This window comes from Helicoverpa armigera, chromosome 22, assembly GCF_030705265.1.
Source record: "Helicoverpa armigera isolate CAAS_96S chromosome 22, ASM3070526v1, whole genome shotgun sequence".
Taxonomy (NCBI): Eukaryota; Metazoa; Arthropoda; class Insecta; order Lepidoptera; family Noctuidae; genus Helicoverpa; species Helicoverpa armigera.
The window spans coordinates 7629557-7646712 of NC_087141.1; the positions used below are offsets into that span (position 1 = coordinate 7629557).

The following is a 17156-nucleotide window of genomic DNA, read 5'->3' on the forward strand; positions in this document are numbered from 1 at the left end:
TCTGCGTGCTTCGTATGTTACTGCCAACATTTTTATATATACATAATTATTATTTATTTAGAGACTAAGGGTGCTTACATAAAGAAACAGGTTTCCGGTACAGACAAACCTGTACGGGTAGGTACCGATCAGTGCAGGTATAATAATTCAATACAACCGTATTCACTCATAAAGAAACAGGTAATTTGAAACAGGTTAACAACCTGTTTCTTTATAAGTGAGTGAATAGGATTGTATTTAAATATTATACCTGCACTGATCGGTGCCTACCCGTGCAGGTTTGTCTGTACCGGAAACCTGTTTCTTTATGTAAGCACCCTAAGAAAAGTACAGAAGCCAAAAGACCTTTGATTTTGTAACTAAACCAGTTGTTCATGGTTTTCCCCACATATCTTGTGTAAGAATGCGCGGAAAAGTATCCTATGCCCTTTCTCAGGATCTAGGCCCGACGTTTACTATAAATAACGATGCCCCATTATGTAAGATTTCAGCAAAGTACAGTTGAATGAGTATTTTAATTAATTTGTATGTATTGTTCAGGTTCGAACGGCGCTCGTTCGGAAGAGACTCCTACTCCTCTGACATCAAGAGGGAACGGGACGATCGCTTCATCAATGAGAAGATGCAACATAGGTAAGTTGAAACAGGGTTATTATATTTATCACGCCCCACATCACAATTTAGACTCTGACGTCATCACACACATGGCTATAATATAGTATAAGGGCCTTATAACATGAGGGGGGTTGGGTATTCCTTGCGCAACAAAAAAATGTTCGCTGCTGACCCGCTCTACCCCGCAGCCGCTCGCACTCTACCGGTGTGATAAGGCCCTAAGGCTTAAAGGCATAGGAAGGCCTTGAAAAACTACCCCTTCGCCCATGGCCATTTATTCCAATTGATTGTTTCTGTTCAAGTAAATTGAGTTATTAATAATTTCTAGGAAGCTACAAAGCGTATTTTTTTTTCAAAATGACATAATTGTTCTGGTTGACGCAAGTGTATCACTATGCCAGACTGTCGAACAGAGAGTCCTGGGTTCGATTTCCGCTTCATTAGTGTGATGAGCTTGTGGTCTCTAATGTTTATAGGCAAAAATACGCATTTTAGTAATGAGTGATTGTATAATATGTTTTTGTTTGCAGAGAGGACAACCGTAGATCTGGTGGTCGCTTCTCTCAACGACGTCTTGAGAAGGAAGACGAACCCGAATGGTGAGATACCCTTATAATTTCTATTTCATGAGGTATACTTTCAGCATTTTCATATTTTTATTGTTGATCAGTTTTCACCTTAATTTTCAGTAGCGATTTAGATAGGTTACAGGTAGGAATAAGTTTTCAGAAATCTCGATAATATTAATAAAATTAAAGTGTGTGTTTGGCATACATGCTCGTGCAAAAAGTTTTGTCTAGGTTAGACATATAAGCACTGTACTACGCTTGAAGTAGCACTGCTTGAAGTGTTATACAAAAAGATATCATTATTGGTTTCTTACTTTTATGAAATGTATTCAATTGAAATAGAGTTTAAGATATACCGCCCACATTTCATATTAAAAATATCTTTGACATATAAAACTGTTGATTATTATTAACACAATATATATTCCGCTACTCAGGTTTAGTGGAGGGCCCACATCTCAACTGGAAACGATCGAGCTCCGCGGCTTCGACGACCCTCGCGACCCGCCCAAGAAGAACGGCAATGCTAACGGCAAGGAGACTGAGGTATACATTTTTTATTACTTTTATTTATTTACCACAAAATACAACTATAATTACAGGGACACCTAATGCAAAAGTATATTGACAATTTTATAGGTACTTAATTTAAATTACTCTACAAACTTATCGATTTAGAAAAAAAATGAAACATATATTTTCTTCTTTTTTCTACTCTTCTCTTTTTTCTGTATATAAAAAACTAGCCGTTTTCCCGCGGTTTCACCCGCGTCCTGTGGGAACTACTGCCCGCACCGGGGTAAAATATAGCCTATGTTACTCGCAAATAATATAGCTTTCTAATGGTAAAAGAATATTTAAAATCGGTCCAGTAGTTTTTGAGTTTATCCATTACAACCAAACAAACAAACAAAGTTTTCCTCTTTATAATATTAGTATAGATAATGCCAATTTTCGTTGTAATTTTGTTTGTTAATTGTATAACTGAAGAACGGGCTCACCTATCCAATCCAAACCAAATGCTTAGGCTTTGTTCTGACTATTCAGTATTAGTTTATGTGAAGTTTGCATAGAATCGGTTGAGCGGTTCTTCATTTATAACATTTTTTGTAACATCATAGTAGATTTTATATGTAGCACAGCAGGGCCCACCAGTATGATATGAAATGGTAACTTGTATGCCCAAGACTTGCCATATATTTTTTTGCTATTAATTGATCTGGTAGGTTTGACATACTTTATATTCACATTACTTTGCAACTTAGGCACTACTAGGGCAGTTTATATTACATTGTTACCATAGTTAACAAGGTTACCTATATTATATTTCTATGCTATCTCAATAATAACATGTACATTTATTTGCAACAGAAGTGGAACAACAACGGCGGGTCGCGGTCGCCGGCGGGCGAGCGCTGGCGGGACACGTCGTCGCCGCTCGCGCAGACCAACAACGACTCCGCTAACACCACCAGTGTATGTACTATATAGACTTTATTTTGTGGACCTGTTGGTATTTTCTTTTACGACTGCAAAATCATCAAATGATCCCGCTGTGAGTTAGCAGCGGTGAGGGAGAGTCAGACTCTTACTGACTAAAAACCGTCGTGTTCCATCGTAGGCCTTTTATGTACCAGGGCCGCGGTAACTCTTTCGAACAATCCCGCAGCCCCGGCAGGCTTAGGCCCTGGTGGGCCCCAGGAGTCTCCTCTCGATACCCGGCACAAATGTACTGTTGTATGTTTCCTGGAAATATTTTTGTCCGAGTAATAGTTTTTGAGATTAGAACGTTCAGCAAACTAGTATTGATGAAAGAATCTCCTCTTTCAGAAAGTCAGTTTAAAAACTGTGTTTAAACTAGTATTGTCACATTACTCTTTGTCTATTTCACAATATATTTAATAACCAAATATTTTGATTCAGGAAAAGGATTCAGGCGTGGAATCGAAGCCCGAGGAGCCTCCTGCGAACAACGAGCAGCCCGAGTTCAACCTGGACGAGTTCCTCAAATTCGACTCCATTCCAGATGTGCTGACCGTGAGTTAACTAATAAACTTATTATTATACATGTCCGTATTTATATTATTTATTTGTATTCCTCAATATAAAGAAAAGGTGTTACAAGATGGCTTTTCAAAATTAATAAAATTAAACTTACATCTGGAATGATTAAAACATTCAAAAATTGAACAAATGGGCTATAAATTCAACGTCTACAATATGTTGTCATTATAACGTTACCAGTAATGTCTATTATGCCAATTGGTGATTTTAATTTAGGTTCTTTTCCATCGCATGTCATGTTCGTCTAAAACGGATTGACATACATTTTATCTCATTTTATATCGTAATGTATTCTGTACTTACAATGTCGTTTCGGGTCGCAGCATTATGCTGAGCGAGGGCCGTATTGCGCGCTTTAAGACGCATATTTTCCCCTTCTATCATTATTTCTGTATAATGTGCCTAATTTTAAGTGTGTGTATGCGTCTATTGTTGCGCAATAAAAATTATTTTCTTTCTTTCTTTCTTGTTGCCAATATTGATGGATCCCAAACACTAGTTAAATATACAAATGTGATGAAATGCCACATCTTTCAGAACGGCGGCGGCGAGTCTGAAGGCGGCAGTCGCTTCAGCCGCTGGTTCCGGCGCGAGAGTCCCACCAACGATGCCAAGCATTACGAGCGACTGCTGCATAATATGGTCGATGGTCAGTATGCTTTGCTATAAAGTTACTATACTCTATCCACGGAAGCAAGAGCTAAAAGGTAAACAAAGAATGACACTTTTTCAAGATGGCGGTATAACCCGACCGATGACAAAATCACAGATACTGCGAACATTTTACACAAAAATGTGACGTTTTGTCATCGGTCGGGTTGTACCGTCATCTTGAAAAAGTGTCATTCTTTGTTTACCTTTTAGCTCTTGCTTCCGTGGATAGAGTATAGTGTGGTCTTAGAGCAAATGAGGGCGTTACTTTGTGTCTTATTACTTCGTCTCTTGTTTGGCTTTTCTAAATTTTATTCGAATTGGTTCTGTAAGTTTGGAGAGAGAGTGATATCAGACTAGAGCTAATAATGATAATGTAAGAAAAATATTTTGGTTTAAACATATTGGAGATTTTAGTGTTTTTTGTGTATGTTTTTTGATTTCGTTGTAAAACAGTTGGAAAGATTAACATAAAATTTGAAAATAGGTAGTGACTACGGTTAATAAGTTGCGTTTTATATGGTGTTATTATTATTTCAGGATACCTTTCTGTCGCATAAACATTTATGGGAATTTATTTCTATCATTACTAATAATGGTCAACATTTTTTTTTGTATAATACTAACCACACTCCTCTTCTACAGAGCTGGACAACACCCGCCCCGAGGCGCCGACTACGGAGTCGGACACGCACGTGTTCGCGCCCATCTCGCCGGCGTCGCGGGCGCCGCAGCAGCACACCACGCTGTTCGACCTGCTGCTGCGGGCCAACGCGCAGCACCACGACAACAGACCCGGTAACCACCAGCGTCACCGAGCCTTCTGACCAACTATGTTGGGGTCGGCTTCCAGTCTAACCGGATGCAGCTGAGAACCATTGCTGCACTGGTACCAGTGCTTTACTGATACTCAGCTGCATCCCGTAAGGAGCGACTGCCCTATCTGAGCTACACAACCCAGTTACTTGAGCAACGGGGCAAAAGCAACACCTTTATTTAAACAAATATTTGGCTGACGAGCGCTTTTCCCAACTATGTTGGAGTCGGCTTCCAGTCTTACCGGATGCAGCTGAGTACCAGTGTGCCACAAAGAGCGACTGCCTATCTGATCTCTTCAACCCAGTTACCCGGGCAACACTACTTAGCCTACTTTTCTTACCTCCAGTTGAAGCATGTACCGTAACAATATAAACATCTGAATTAAGAGCATCGTTCTTATTTGAAAATCGATTAATAAAAGTTGGGAAGTGACACAAGTGTATTTTGCAGTGGTAAAAATAAAAATCTTGACCACTTCATCGCCGAGACATCATATTCACAATAACTGCATTATAACCACTTTAGAACTTTACTTTAAAAATGTGTGTTAATTAAAGGTTGTTCTGTCTGGTGATTTACATCCTAGATAGAATATAGGGATCCGCCGTAACTAACACTCCTATATATCTTCTAGAGGTGAACCACGTGCATGGCGGCAAAGTGCACAGCTTAGAGGAGCTGGAGGCTCGTCTGCGGCCGCAGCACTCGCAGCATCAGCCGCAACATCAGCAGCATCAGCCGATGCATCAGCATCAGCACCACAACGTACCTGATCATGATCTCACTGCTTTTAAACGTCTCGTGAGTGGAACTGTTTTATAGTGGTGGTTTTTGGTAATACATTTTATCGTTCAGTCTGTCGACTTCAAAGCGCTAGGATCTTGTCAATAGTATATAGCTAAAAAACATTTGACAGACTTTTGGATTGACAAAAAAATAAATGTATATTTTTATCCGATTACTAAGAAGGGTTATGCTTTTATGTGGGTAAATATATGCTGCTTTAATCAACTTAAAAATCGATGTGTTTTTAACACGCTTATATTAGCTTCACTTGTCTTCAAAATGTTGTATTCTTAATTTGACCCACTTTCCAGTCTTCGATTAGGATGAAATTTTGCACACGCTCTGAGTTCTGATGACAATACACGACTAGCGTATTTTTATTATTTAGATCATAAAACAATGAAAACATTTTTCAAAATAGTTCGTTTGTTACATACGTTACCTCTAGAATAGTAGTTTTTTGGACTCAAACCCAATATTGTTATCTGTAACGTATTACCGATCTATCAAACTGTAGTAGTATCCTAAATGTATAGTTTTGTATGGTGTAGTAATGCTAAGATGTTTGGTGTCTCAGTTGGCGCAGGTGTCGGGCGGGCACGCGGTGACGGCGGCGGCAGACCCGCCGCGGCCGCAGCCGCAGCCACAGAACTTGAGCTTGATGCAGGTATATATAATATATTTACGTCGTTTATATACTTATGTTGCCTCACCTTTTACGTAGGTGACAATACTTGTGTATTCAAGCATTTAAATCTCCAAACATTATAAAAAATGTTGCAAACATTTTTATGGTTTTGTCATTTACCTGTGGGAAGTGTATTTACAATATTTGAAACCAATATCAAATTATAAGAAAACGTGCATTTTTCATCGTTTTACCATATTTCATTCATTCTTGTAACACTGTAAATTCTATCAAAGTGTACCTGTAAAACTAAGAACGGTGAAGTGATAACACGAAATGTAATAGTATCATCCTCATCATCATCCTCCTAGCCTTTTGCCAACTATGTTGGGGTCGGCTTCTAGTCCAACCGGATTCAGCTGAGTACCAGTGCTTTACAAGGAGCGACTGCTACTATCCGACCTCCTAAACCCAGTTGTTCGATATTCAGTTTTAAATATAAACATTTGCACAAATAGATGCTAAAGAAGAGCGTGGAGCAACAGACGGCTCAGCAACAGCACCAGCAGCAACAACAGCAACAACAGCAACAGCAGCAACAACAGCCGCACATACCGCAGGAGCTCCTTTACAAGCTCTTGCAAGTGCAGGTAAGCGACAGCGAAATTTAAAAATAGTCTGTCCAGGATTTTTTTAGACAACCTATTTTTAATATATTTTCTAATATATGAAATTTGTCATAAAGTATATTTTATTCTATTATCAAGTCGGTGAAGGTCGATGTAAGGTCGGATCTTAGACCAACTCAATAACCACGTTTATTAATTTCACAAAGTCGATAATAATAGCACGAAGTTAGTCACCAATCTCGCAGCATGAAGTTAGTCTTGATTGTGCTGCCATCTATTTGAATTCGTGCCGCGTTTCGTTTGGTGTCCGTACTAATGACCGTCTCCGACATAAATATATTATTTCGATATTGATGTCGGCTATCAAACATTTTTGAGCTGTTTTTTTTTTCATTGAAAAATTCGTATATATTTTGTTCCCTTTCCCAACTGTGTTGGCATTGACTTCCAGTCTAACAAGATGCAGCTGAGTAACCGTCTTTTACAAGGAGCGACTGCCTATCTGACCTAAACCCAGTTATCCAGACAATCCAAAACACCTTGTCGTGTAATACCTTTAAATGGCAATTCAGTGAGACTAACTTAGCAGCTGTCATGAATAGCTTGCTCTGTAGATCTTATTTACACATCTTCAACATGCTATAATCCCATTCCTGCAGATTTATTAATTTCATAATAAAACAATATATTTATATTAAACATTTTTTTCACAGCAACACCAGCAACAGCAGCAACAACAGCAACAGCAGCAGCAACAAGCAACAGGCGGCGAGATGGGAGGCATCGCGGCCGCCGACAGGGAGCTGCTGCAGCGGCCTGAGGCCCAGGCTATTGTGCGAGGTCAGTTTGTTGCACCTTGTCTTACTGTAGTCATCATCAGGCAGCAACAAGCAACAGGCGGCGAGGTCATTTTAACCTTATTATCATCATCAGTCTATTTTATGATCCCACTACTGGGCCCAGGCCTCTTGTCATGAAGAGAAGGAATGAGCATTAATAAGCTCAAGGTGGATTGGCGATTTTAATCTTTAAAGTCAATATGTTTTCCCTCACCTTTACTCAGCCAGTTTGGTGACAAGATATACTAATAGTACATAATTACGTGAGGTATTAGTGCTTACTTTACGACGAATACAATTAATTGCCGTTTATTTTTAATTTACAATCAAAAACGCAATAGGATTATTAAGTGCAAAACCGCAAATATGCTGCAGCTGCTTTACTTATAAATGCAAACGTCATCTATCTGTCAAAATCGAATGACGAAAGAACTCTCAGATTGATATCTCTATAGAGTTGAGAATACATTTTTTGTATCCCATTCGTGGGTGCAAACTACTCTGTATTATTTACTGTATGACCTTTATGCACTATCCTGCGCGGTCATAAATTTCCCGAAGGTTTTAAGCGTAACAAATATGGCGATATGTAAATGCCGAAGGTTACCGAAGTTAGCCGAATGTCTCTTTCATATAACCGATGTCATTCCTGGGCTACTGAAAGAAGATTGTAAAATTACCTGTTTGAAAACAAATACTTAAAAGGGTAGGATTTAAATAGCAAATTGTCAGTTTAGCTTTTAATAGATGTTGTGTGCATGGGCGTAATATTTATAAGATCTTTTGAACTGATTTTCTGTTGATATAGTTTGTAAATGAAATGCAGTTTTTTGGTATAAAAGAATATCGACGTAACTGCGTAATTATAAAGATTTTGTGTATGCGTCTGTAAAGATAAGACTAGAATAAAGACTAGACCTCCTAATAGTGTTTCCAACTAATACAGTGATATCTAAAGGTGGGATATCTGGATATCAAGGTCAATATTTTGTTTCGTGACATTTTAACACGCTTATATAACTTCACTTGTAACTATGTATGTAAGAAAATCTCAGAAACTTAATTTGACCCACTTCCCGGTCCTCTATTAGAATGACATTTTGCACGCGTTCTGAGTTCTGATGATAATATTATACATGACTAGCTAAAGAACTTCATTACAAATCCAATATGGCGGCTTAGCCAAGCGTGTTGTTTAGTTTTTTAAACTACATTTTTTATGATTACCATGCACAGGTCTGCAAACTGGTGAGATAACTGCTCAGCACCTGATGCAGCAGCTGAGCAACCCTGGGCTGCAGAGTCGTCACCGCGAGGTGCTGCTCACCATACTCAGGCTGCACCAGCATCAGAGACAGGTAATGTGGGAACTTTTGACCTAGAAGGTATTTGACCCACCCGCGTCCTTGTCGCACAAAATCACAATAAATTGACTGATTGATTACTTACATAAATTCCTTAAAGTTAGAAAAAAGCGCTCGCTCCTGAGTCTAACAAAAAGTTGAGGCACCGAAATGACAAAAACCACTGGTGCTCGCTTCATTCTGAGTTTAATTTGAGAGTGAAACCAACCAGAGAACCTGAAACTAACAATTTTGTAACCCAAAACTCAAAAAAATTCGTCACGTGGAAGAATAAACCTACGGGATAAGTGGTATTTTGACGATTCTATAATGGCCACGCAGACGAAGTCGCGGGTAATAGCTAGTATCAATAAAATCAAATCATCTTTATTTTCAGGCATCAATGGTCCATAGATAAATCCTAAAACCTTAAAAACTAGCATACATATATTATACAGGAATTAATTTTATCCAGTGCGCAAACTTTGTCAAAACTCATAGTTAAGTAAGTTTTATATATACGTATATTTTTATTTTTGTCGTGTTTTAGTATAAAAAATAAAAGTTATTGTTATCGAAAGATGTTTATTTTGTCACTGATTGTACGGTCGCAGTCGTCATAGTAGGCACGGGGTTTACTGTAATAATAGTTGGTATCCATATTTTGCTGATTTTAGGGCGGACAAAAGAATAAAAAAAAAATACTGATGATGCAGACAAATGATCTCTTAATGATTCTGGACCACCAGTTTATTTTGTGCACTGCTTAAAATTCATTCCTGTATACAGAATCTGTTAGTAAATAAAAACTAATCTATGTTAGTAACACTTCACTATGCACTATGTAACAGTGTCCTGTGGCACTTGTCCTCGGTTTGTCAATAATATGAATCCCCGTGTTCAGATGGGCGAGTCACCGCTACCGGGGCCGCAGCACCTGATCGTTCCGGGCCACCACCAGCCGCTGCGTCTGTCGCCGCTGCCACATCAAGGTAGTCATTTATATCTTTAGAATATTTGTAGCTACTGAACAAAGATATGTTGAGAGAGAAAGAATTAACAAATATTGATAAAACAAGACAACTACTAAGTTAGTAGTTGTCTAACCTCCCCACTCAGAGACATTTAATGGTTACTTGAGCCATTCCTTAGTGAAGGATTTGTATGACAATCCGTCACTAAGGAGTGACTTAAGTAATCATTAAATGTCTCTGAGTGGGGAGGTAAGTCTTAGTAGTACTAAGGCCCAAATTCAAAACGTACGTGTTCTTAAAACAACTGTTTACTTTGAAAACGTACAAAACTGTTGTTGCAAACTGACGTTTACGTACTAAAAAGTTCAGAGATTCACAATTCTCAATATATAATGTACTCAGGTTTCTCAACGATTTTAATTGAAATGAACATTACACTCATTTTTATATAATTTGTATCTTTCTTATCACTGACTTGTACGGTAGACTGCACATCAGTGGTAACTGTCATGCACCTTAACTCAATAGTAATTAATAAGTACAATTTTCCTATAAAACTGTTACCACTGACCTGAAGTTGACTGTACTATTTACTTTCAAATCAAATTATTCCGTATATTATTAATTTCTTACTTTTACTTTTTTCATGTCATCTTATTTATTTATACTGTATTGCTAATGGAGTAACTACTAAATCTTTGCGTAAAATATATAATATGTGTATCTCATTCGTAAGGCTGGAAACAGTCCTCGACGTAGCTATATCTATGCAAGTCTATGAACGCTCACACAGCTATACTAACGGTACGCGCGTGATTTTGTATGTGATTAGGTCGGGTTCGGTCATCACTGACCGTCGGCCGAGCACTGTTTCCAGCCTAAATATGCAATGTTCTGACTTGTTATTTATCGTACGGACGCAGCATTCTGTGTGTCGCCTATAATGGCCACCAGCCCCAACACACTGTCCGTGCACCATCCAGGTAGTATATGTTTCATTTCCAACTCTTACCACTTTATTATAAAATCATCATCATCCTCCGAACCTTTTTCCCAACTATGTTGGGGTCGGCTTCCAGTCTAACCGGATGTAGCTGAGTACCATTCCTTTACAAGGAGCGACTGCCCTATCTGACCCCCTCAACCCAGTTACCCGGGCAACCCAATACCTCTGGTTAGACTGGTGTCAGACTTACTGGCTTCTGACTACCCGTAATGACTGTTAAGGATGTTCAATCACAGTCGGGACCTACAGTTTAACATGCCATCCGAAACACAGTCATTGGTGTCTAAGATATACTTAGAAAGCCTTCTTATAAAATGTGGTCTTGAAAAAGTACCGGCTTGATTTCTAGGTTTAGACCAGTCACTTTGGGATCACGGTTTAAGCCTAGTGCTGAAGGTGGTACTTAATTAAGATCACGTTTGAAGGAGGTTACTGTTTGATATATAATCTGTTCCGGTCGTCTCCTATATTATGTCTATCAGTTGAGTTGCTTAGAGAGAGCAAGCAAAACACAATAATGATAGAATATCGAGAATAGCCGTTATACCCCCTGTACACATTGGTGATGGCGTGTAGTGGCCACGCATGGGCATTAATGTGTTCTGGGTGCTTGCACATTAGGCCCATGCGTGGCCAATACACGCCATCACCAATGTGTACAGGCGGTATTAGGTACTTGTGACTAAGAAGCACACGCATGGGCATAAAGTGAAGTAACGCTTGACGCGGTACGTGGCGCCCCATCATACCATGTCATGACAACTCTCTCCGTGTTTCTTAGGATTTTTTTTTTTCAGTAAGATAATCTAAGCCCGAAATTTTGATATCAATGTGTAAAAATGTTAGACATTAATATTGCAGTAAACTAATGAATGAAATGTTCTGTCAGGCGTGCCGGTCCGCATCCCGTCCCCGCGCGAGCTGGCCGTGCACACGCAGTCCATCATGCAGAGCGCCCTCATCAAGAAGAAGCTGGAGGAGCAGCGCGAGAACAGTCGCCGCCACCACCAGCTGCAGCAGCCCAAGCAACCCACGCCCATCTCCTTCACCCCCACCTCGGTGAGTAGTGGGGGCCGGTTGTACCAGGGGCCGGTTGTACCAGGGACCGGTTATACCAGGAGCCGGTTGTACCACTTTAACTACAGAACTACAGAACCCTGCCTTTACTAATCCACTTATCTTGCGTGATTCGCGCACGTACAAACAGATAAACAGCCAAAAATGATGGAAATGGGTTCTGTTAGTTATCCTTTAACACGCTAGATAATTTTTTTCAATGTTCAACAATTACTTTTCTGCAGATTTATTATATGTATAGATTTGACCCCATGATATAAAATATATCCTGCGCAACTGGCTCAATCTCCTTGGAGAGAAGAGCTGCCGTATGCCGACAATCAGCCAATATATTATATATTCAAAAGATTATATTTATAACCATGTATGTATGGTTGCAGGTTTTACGTAAAATGACTGCAGAGAAAGAGTCTGACGCGCCCAGTCCGAAGCAGCAGCAGTGGTCGCAGCCACCCAAGGTGCCGCAGGGCAGGCCAATTGTTAAGGTAAACAGTTCTACCCAATTTCCCACGGTTTCACTCGCGTCCCGTGGGAACTACTGCCCGTACCGGGATAAAATATAGCCTTGTTAGTAGGGAAAACTGTAGCTTTCCAACAGTAAAGGAATATAAGAGTATAAATAAATAAACAAACAAAAAATGTTTCCTCTTAATAATATTAGGATAGATAAGACTAAATATAACTTTTCTCAGTAATTAAAGTGTTTAATGTATTTGTTAGATTTTATTTTATGTGCATCTTGGGAACCGATTCACCGTGTTTTGTACAGATAATCAAACTGTACTGATTAAATCCAAAATTTGCTATCCTAGAACAGCTACCCGCGCTTTAACCGTATATGAATGTCATATAAAGAAGTTTAAGATACTACATACTAGTGAATAATCACAAAATATGCATAATAAATAATGTAGGGAGAAGTTCGAATTATCGACTATCCATCTACAGTAGACTGCACATCAGTGGTAACTGTCATGCACCTTAATAGTAATAAGTACGATTTCCTATAAAACTGTTACCACTAACCTGAAGTTGACTGTACAAGACTACACTAACTTTGTGTACTGTTCGTTGCAGGGTAATCAGAGCGGCACAGCGCCGACGATCGGGTATGCCACACCCAATGACTACCAGCAGCACTACATGACCCAACAACAGGTGAGCACTACACAATGGCTTCTATGTTCTTAGCTTCCTCCTGCCCTGTTCCCAATTTTATTTGGGGTCGGCGCAATATGTCATCCTCTTCCATTCTCCCTGTCACTCGTCATACTTAAATAAATAATAATAAATAAATTGTTTATTGCACAAGAATTGAACATACACTATAACATAAAAACTTTTCAACATGTTTCATCGCTAGGGTAAATACAGTGTTGACGTGAACTCTGGTACCCATGTTAAGATTTAACTTGTGTTATGGTTACCAGCGCACTCACTCACTCCCTTCCTATTCATGTCATCTTTCAGGCAATCCATCCATCTTTTTTTAGGTCTTCCTCTTCCTCTCCATCCGTCTACATTCATACTTAGCACACACTTTGTTTCATGCGTATCATCCCTCCTCATTACATGCCCATACCATGTTCTTAGGAGTAAACTAGTAAAAATTTAAATTGCCATTTTTTCGGAGTTGACTAAATATTAAGACCAGAGTTCAGAGACAACATAAACGTGAGTTTTCTAAAAACAACTGTACACAGTAAAACTAACAGGAAGTAACTGTACTACATATTATTTACTTTCACGTTCAATTTATAAAGTAAACAGTCGTTTTAAGAAAATCAACAGCATGATGAAAAAAAATACTGAAATTCGGAGTGGAGTTGATCAGTTTCAAATGACCAATGGAATTTCACTATTCGAACATCCCTTAGACTTATCCCCCTAGTTTTTAACTAACGTGATACTTAAGCCACCATTTTGAATGTTACAGCAAATGCTGGGTTCAGTTCGCCCCTTCCCTCATCCTCCTCAGAGGCAGCAAGTACCCAATTCAGTGAGTTACATTTGTATATTATTTTTCTACTATCTTCCGCTAGCTAATACTGAAAGATTTTTTCAAGTCGGATCAATAGTTCTAAGATTAGGGCATTCAAGCATCATCTACCGAGCCTTTTCCCGACTCTGTTGGGGTTGACTTCCAATCTAACCGGATACAGCAGAGTTCCAGTGTTTACAAGGAGCAACTGCCTATCTGACCTCCTCAACCCAGTTACCCGGGCAAGTAAGCACGATAGACATTCAAGCATTCAAACAAATCTTTTGACGTGACTTTTACTACTGACTTATATCTGGTTCCTTCGGGACGCAGGTCATTATGACAGTCAGTTATACGTATTAGTATTATAGTTGTATATATTGCTTGTATTATCACTACAATGTTGTTTATTTCCTGTGTTACAGTACAATAATATGAACAACATGGCTCGCGGCATGGCGGGCGGCACGTCGCTACATAAGCTGCTCATACAGTCGCATCAGAGGAGTCTTAATGGTAAGCATACTACACTAATACCTAGTGTTAGGCCTGGTTTCTGTGGCTACTGATAGTGTCATTTAGTTATTTGATCTTTTACTCTGTTAATTTATACCCAGAAGCTGTTGGTGTTCCCTTTACTACTAAATAAATGATAATCTGAAAGTTATGCTATCTGACTGATAAAGGCTGCTTATAATTTCTGTACATATGTTATCCGAAACCTGGGAAGTCAAAAGTTGTAGTTTGTTTGTCACACAAGTCTCTGATAACAATTAGAGACTGGTGAAACTGTTGATATAAGTATTTATGTTTTTAGTAAAGATAATCGCCTAAACTTCTTCAATTTGATGTAGTTGTTAACGGCGATAATTTTAGATTGTAACAAAATGTAAAATATGTGCATGTTTTCCTATGTTGTAAGGATACATAACTACGTACATTTCTATGTTTATCAACTCATTGTGTGTTTAACACACTGTTCTGCATCTAAAAATGTTTTTTTTTGTATAAATATGTCCCTGTCCGACAATAATAACATGTACAAAGGCGATTTCGCAGAGATGGGCGGCGCTGGCGGCACGGGCGGCGGCGACAACCAGCTCGCCCGCTGGTTCAGCCCCGAGCTGCTCGCGCGAGCCTCGGCCGGCAAGCTGCCCTCCGTGCACGTGCCCAACGCGCTCTCGCTCGAGGACCTCGAGCGCCACCACCACTCCTCCGCGCCCGTGCGGAACTGAGCGCCGCCGCACCACCACCCGATATATATACCCCGTCTGTAGTGCTACCAGCTGTGGAGGTCGATGAACTCTGTAGCCTGCTACCAGCTGTAGAGGTCAATGAACTCTGTAGCCTGCTGACTACGCTGCCCTCATAAGCGCAAAAGCGGTATCTCACTGAAAACTAGGTTAGGTAGAGATTTGTAAAATTAATGTAAAGTAAAACTGAGATAGAGAAAACTTTCGTAACTTTTTTATTATACCTTATAAGTGCGCATTTTTTGAGCTATCCGATGGCATAAAAATTAAAATTTCGTTTTTTTTTATTCCTGTTTTTGCGCTTAGTAGGGCAGCACACGGGTCTATATACTCTGTGGCCAGCTAGCAGCTACAGAGGTCAATGAACTCTGTACCCAGCCTGCAACTACAGAATGCAATCAAACTCTTTTGTTTCGTTCCAAATTTGAATTTACCAAACCTTCGATTCCAATAGCAATATCGTCGAACTCCATTTTAGAATAATTTGAATAATTCTAGAATTAGTTCACTCGTTCACTCCATTCGTCAAAAGTTGACCGTTGTAAAAATTATCTGTCAGCAAAATAGCGTAAATTATGACGTAAACGAGTAAATATTGCATGATAAACATAAATTAATATAACTGATGACTTTAATGCAAACTTGTCCAACTTCTGTTTTCATTAGATCTGAACCGTTTTGAGTTTCTATGGACTTGCCATGTTGTTTATTTGGAACATTGAAATTATGTATATGACTTGAACTTGTTATACTCATATTGTGGGACATCGTGTAGAAATAATCCACCAATAGAACCAAATGTGTTGCGTTCCTACAACTAATCAAAAGACATCGAAATACATTGATAACTTGCAAGCACGGACGAAGTATGAAATATGTAAGAAATATTTTAATGTATATCGTTTAAGACCTGATTTTGCCCATTAGTAGTGTTTTGAAGTCCGCGACTTGTTAACCTTTCGTTATAGAAACTTGAAAACTTAGATAACTTACGAAACAAAAGTTAATGTTCCCCTTCAATATGTAACCGGACAGGACTAGTATTTACTTGAGGTTGCAGCTGATGGCGAGTAGCAATTTTGATGTATTAATTTGTCTAGGCTGTTTCGACTGATAGTCATTATTTTGACCCGCCGTCAGCTCCCTTCTCTGACTTCCAATTGACTTCGTTCGTCGTGGAGTAGTGACTCCTTCCATGACGCTCCGAGCCGGCCGCTGCGCCGCCTCCGAGCCGCGAGACTGATGCGAATGTGTGCGTGACTGTGTATACGTATGTCTACGGTTGTGTTTGTAAGCATTTTTGTTACTACGTCGTTTATGTGAGGAGAAGGATTTTCGTTGATAAAAAGTAATAATAGAAGTATTGTCGTTCCCCGCGTCTGTACTCAGCGAGGCGGGAACACCGACATAGTTAGGGCGACCTTTTTAGTTCCGAATCGCGATTTCATTTTGTAATACGATTTTGGAATTTGGCACAAGTGTAACGAAAAAAAAACTTTAACATTTGTGTTTGAAATTCCTTGAATATATTTTTTTATGAATTTTACGATTCGCGTGCGATTTTAGCGATTCTTTTTTTCATCATTGAGACCTGAGCTAGATGCATGTCAATTATCATTTCGGATAGCCGCACAGTAGGAGCGTATACAGATGTACCCAGTCCAACTTATTATAAAACGTGGCTTCAGTGCTAGGCTCAAACCATCGTCCAGAACAAAGTTAATGGTATAAACCTTGTACTAAAGCGGGTACTTTATAAGACCACGTTTTATAATAAAGTGGAGTAAGTAATACATAGGACCGACCGGTTTTGTTTCTCTTCCCTGTGTACGCCCTTACGACAAATGTAGAGTATTACCGTCCAGAAAGCGTATGTCAATCTGTTTATTGGAAACTCAAGCAATTATACTACGTACATACAG

The 17156-nt window shown here is 39.3% G+C and overlaps 1 protein-coding gene across 5 annotated transcripts in view; it reads left to right on the forward strand.

Moving 5' to 3' along the window:
* LOC110380188 (eukaryotic translation initiation factor 4E transporter) overlaps positions 1–17156 on the forward strand; it is a 32899-nt gene extending 15743 nt beyond the window's left edge. For 2 of the 5 annotated variants that reach the window (XM_064040638.1, XM_064040634.1), the window contains exons 6-25: positions 541–633; positions 1146–1214; positions 1622–1730; positions 2556–2660; positions 3108–3221; positions 3786–3897; positions 4545–4697; positions 5353–5519; positions 6082–6171; positions 6651–6782; positions 7475–7601; positions 8837–8958; positions 9848–9935; positions 10841–10900; positions 11813–11982; positions 12381–12485; positions 13078–13158; positions 13937–13999; positions 14407–14497; positions 15029–17156. In XM_064040638.1, coding sequence (XP_063896708.1) covers positions 541–633; positions 1146–1214; positions 1622–1730; positions 2556–2660; positions 3108–3221; positions 3786–3897; positions 4545–4697; positions 5353–5519; positions 6082–6171; positions 6651–6782; positions 7475–7601; positions 8837–8958; positions 9848–9935; positions 10841–10900; positions 11813–11982; positions 12381–12485; positions 13078–13158; positions 13937–13999; positions 14407–14497; positions 15029–15216 — 2239 coding nt within the window. In that variant the 3' untranslated portion in view covers positions 15217–17156. The remainder of the gene's footprint in view (positions 1–540; positions 634–1145; positions 1215–1621; positions 1731–2555; positions 2661–3107; positions 3222–3785; positions 3898–4544; positions 4698–5352; positions 5520–6081; positions 6172–6650; positions 6783–7474; positions 7602–8836; positions 8959–9847; positions 9936–10840; positions 10901–11812; positions 11983–12380; positions 12486–13077; positions 13159–13936; positions 14000–14406; positions 14498–15028) is intronic. The other 3 variants (XM_064040635.1, XM_064040636.1, XM_064040637.1) reach the window with 3 other exon arrangements.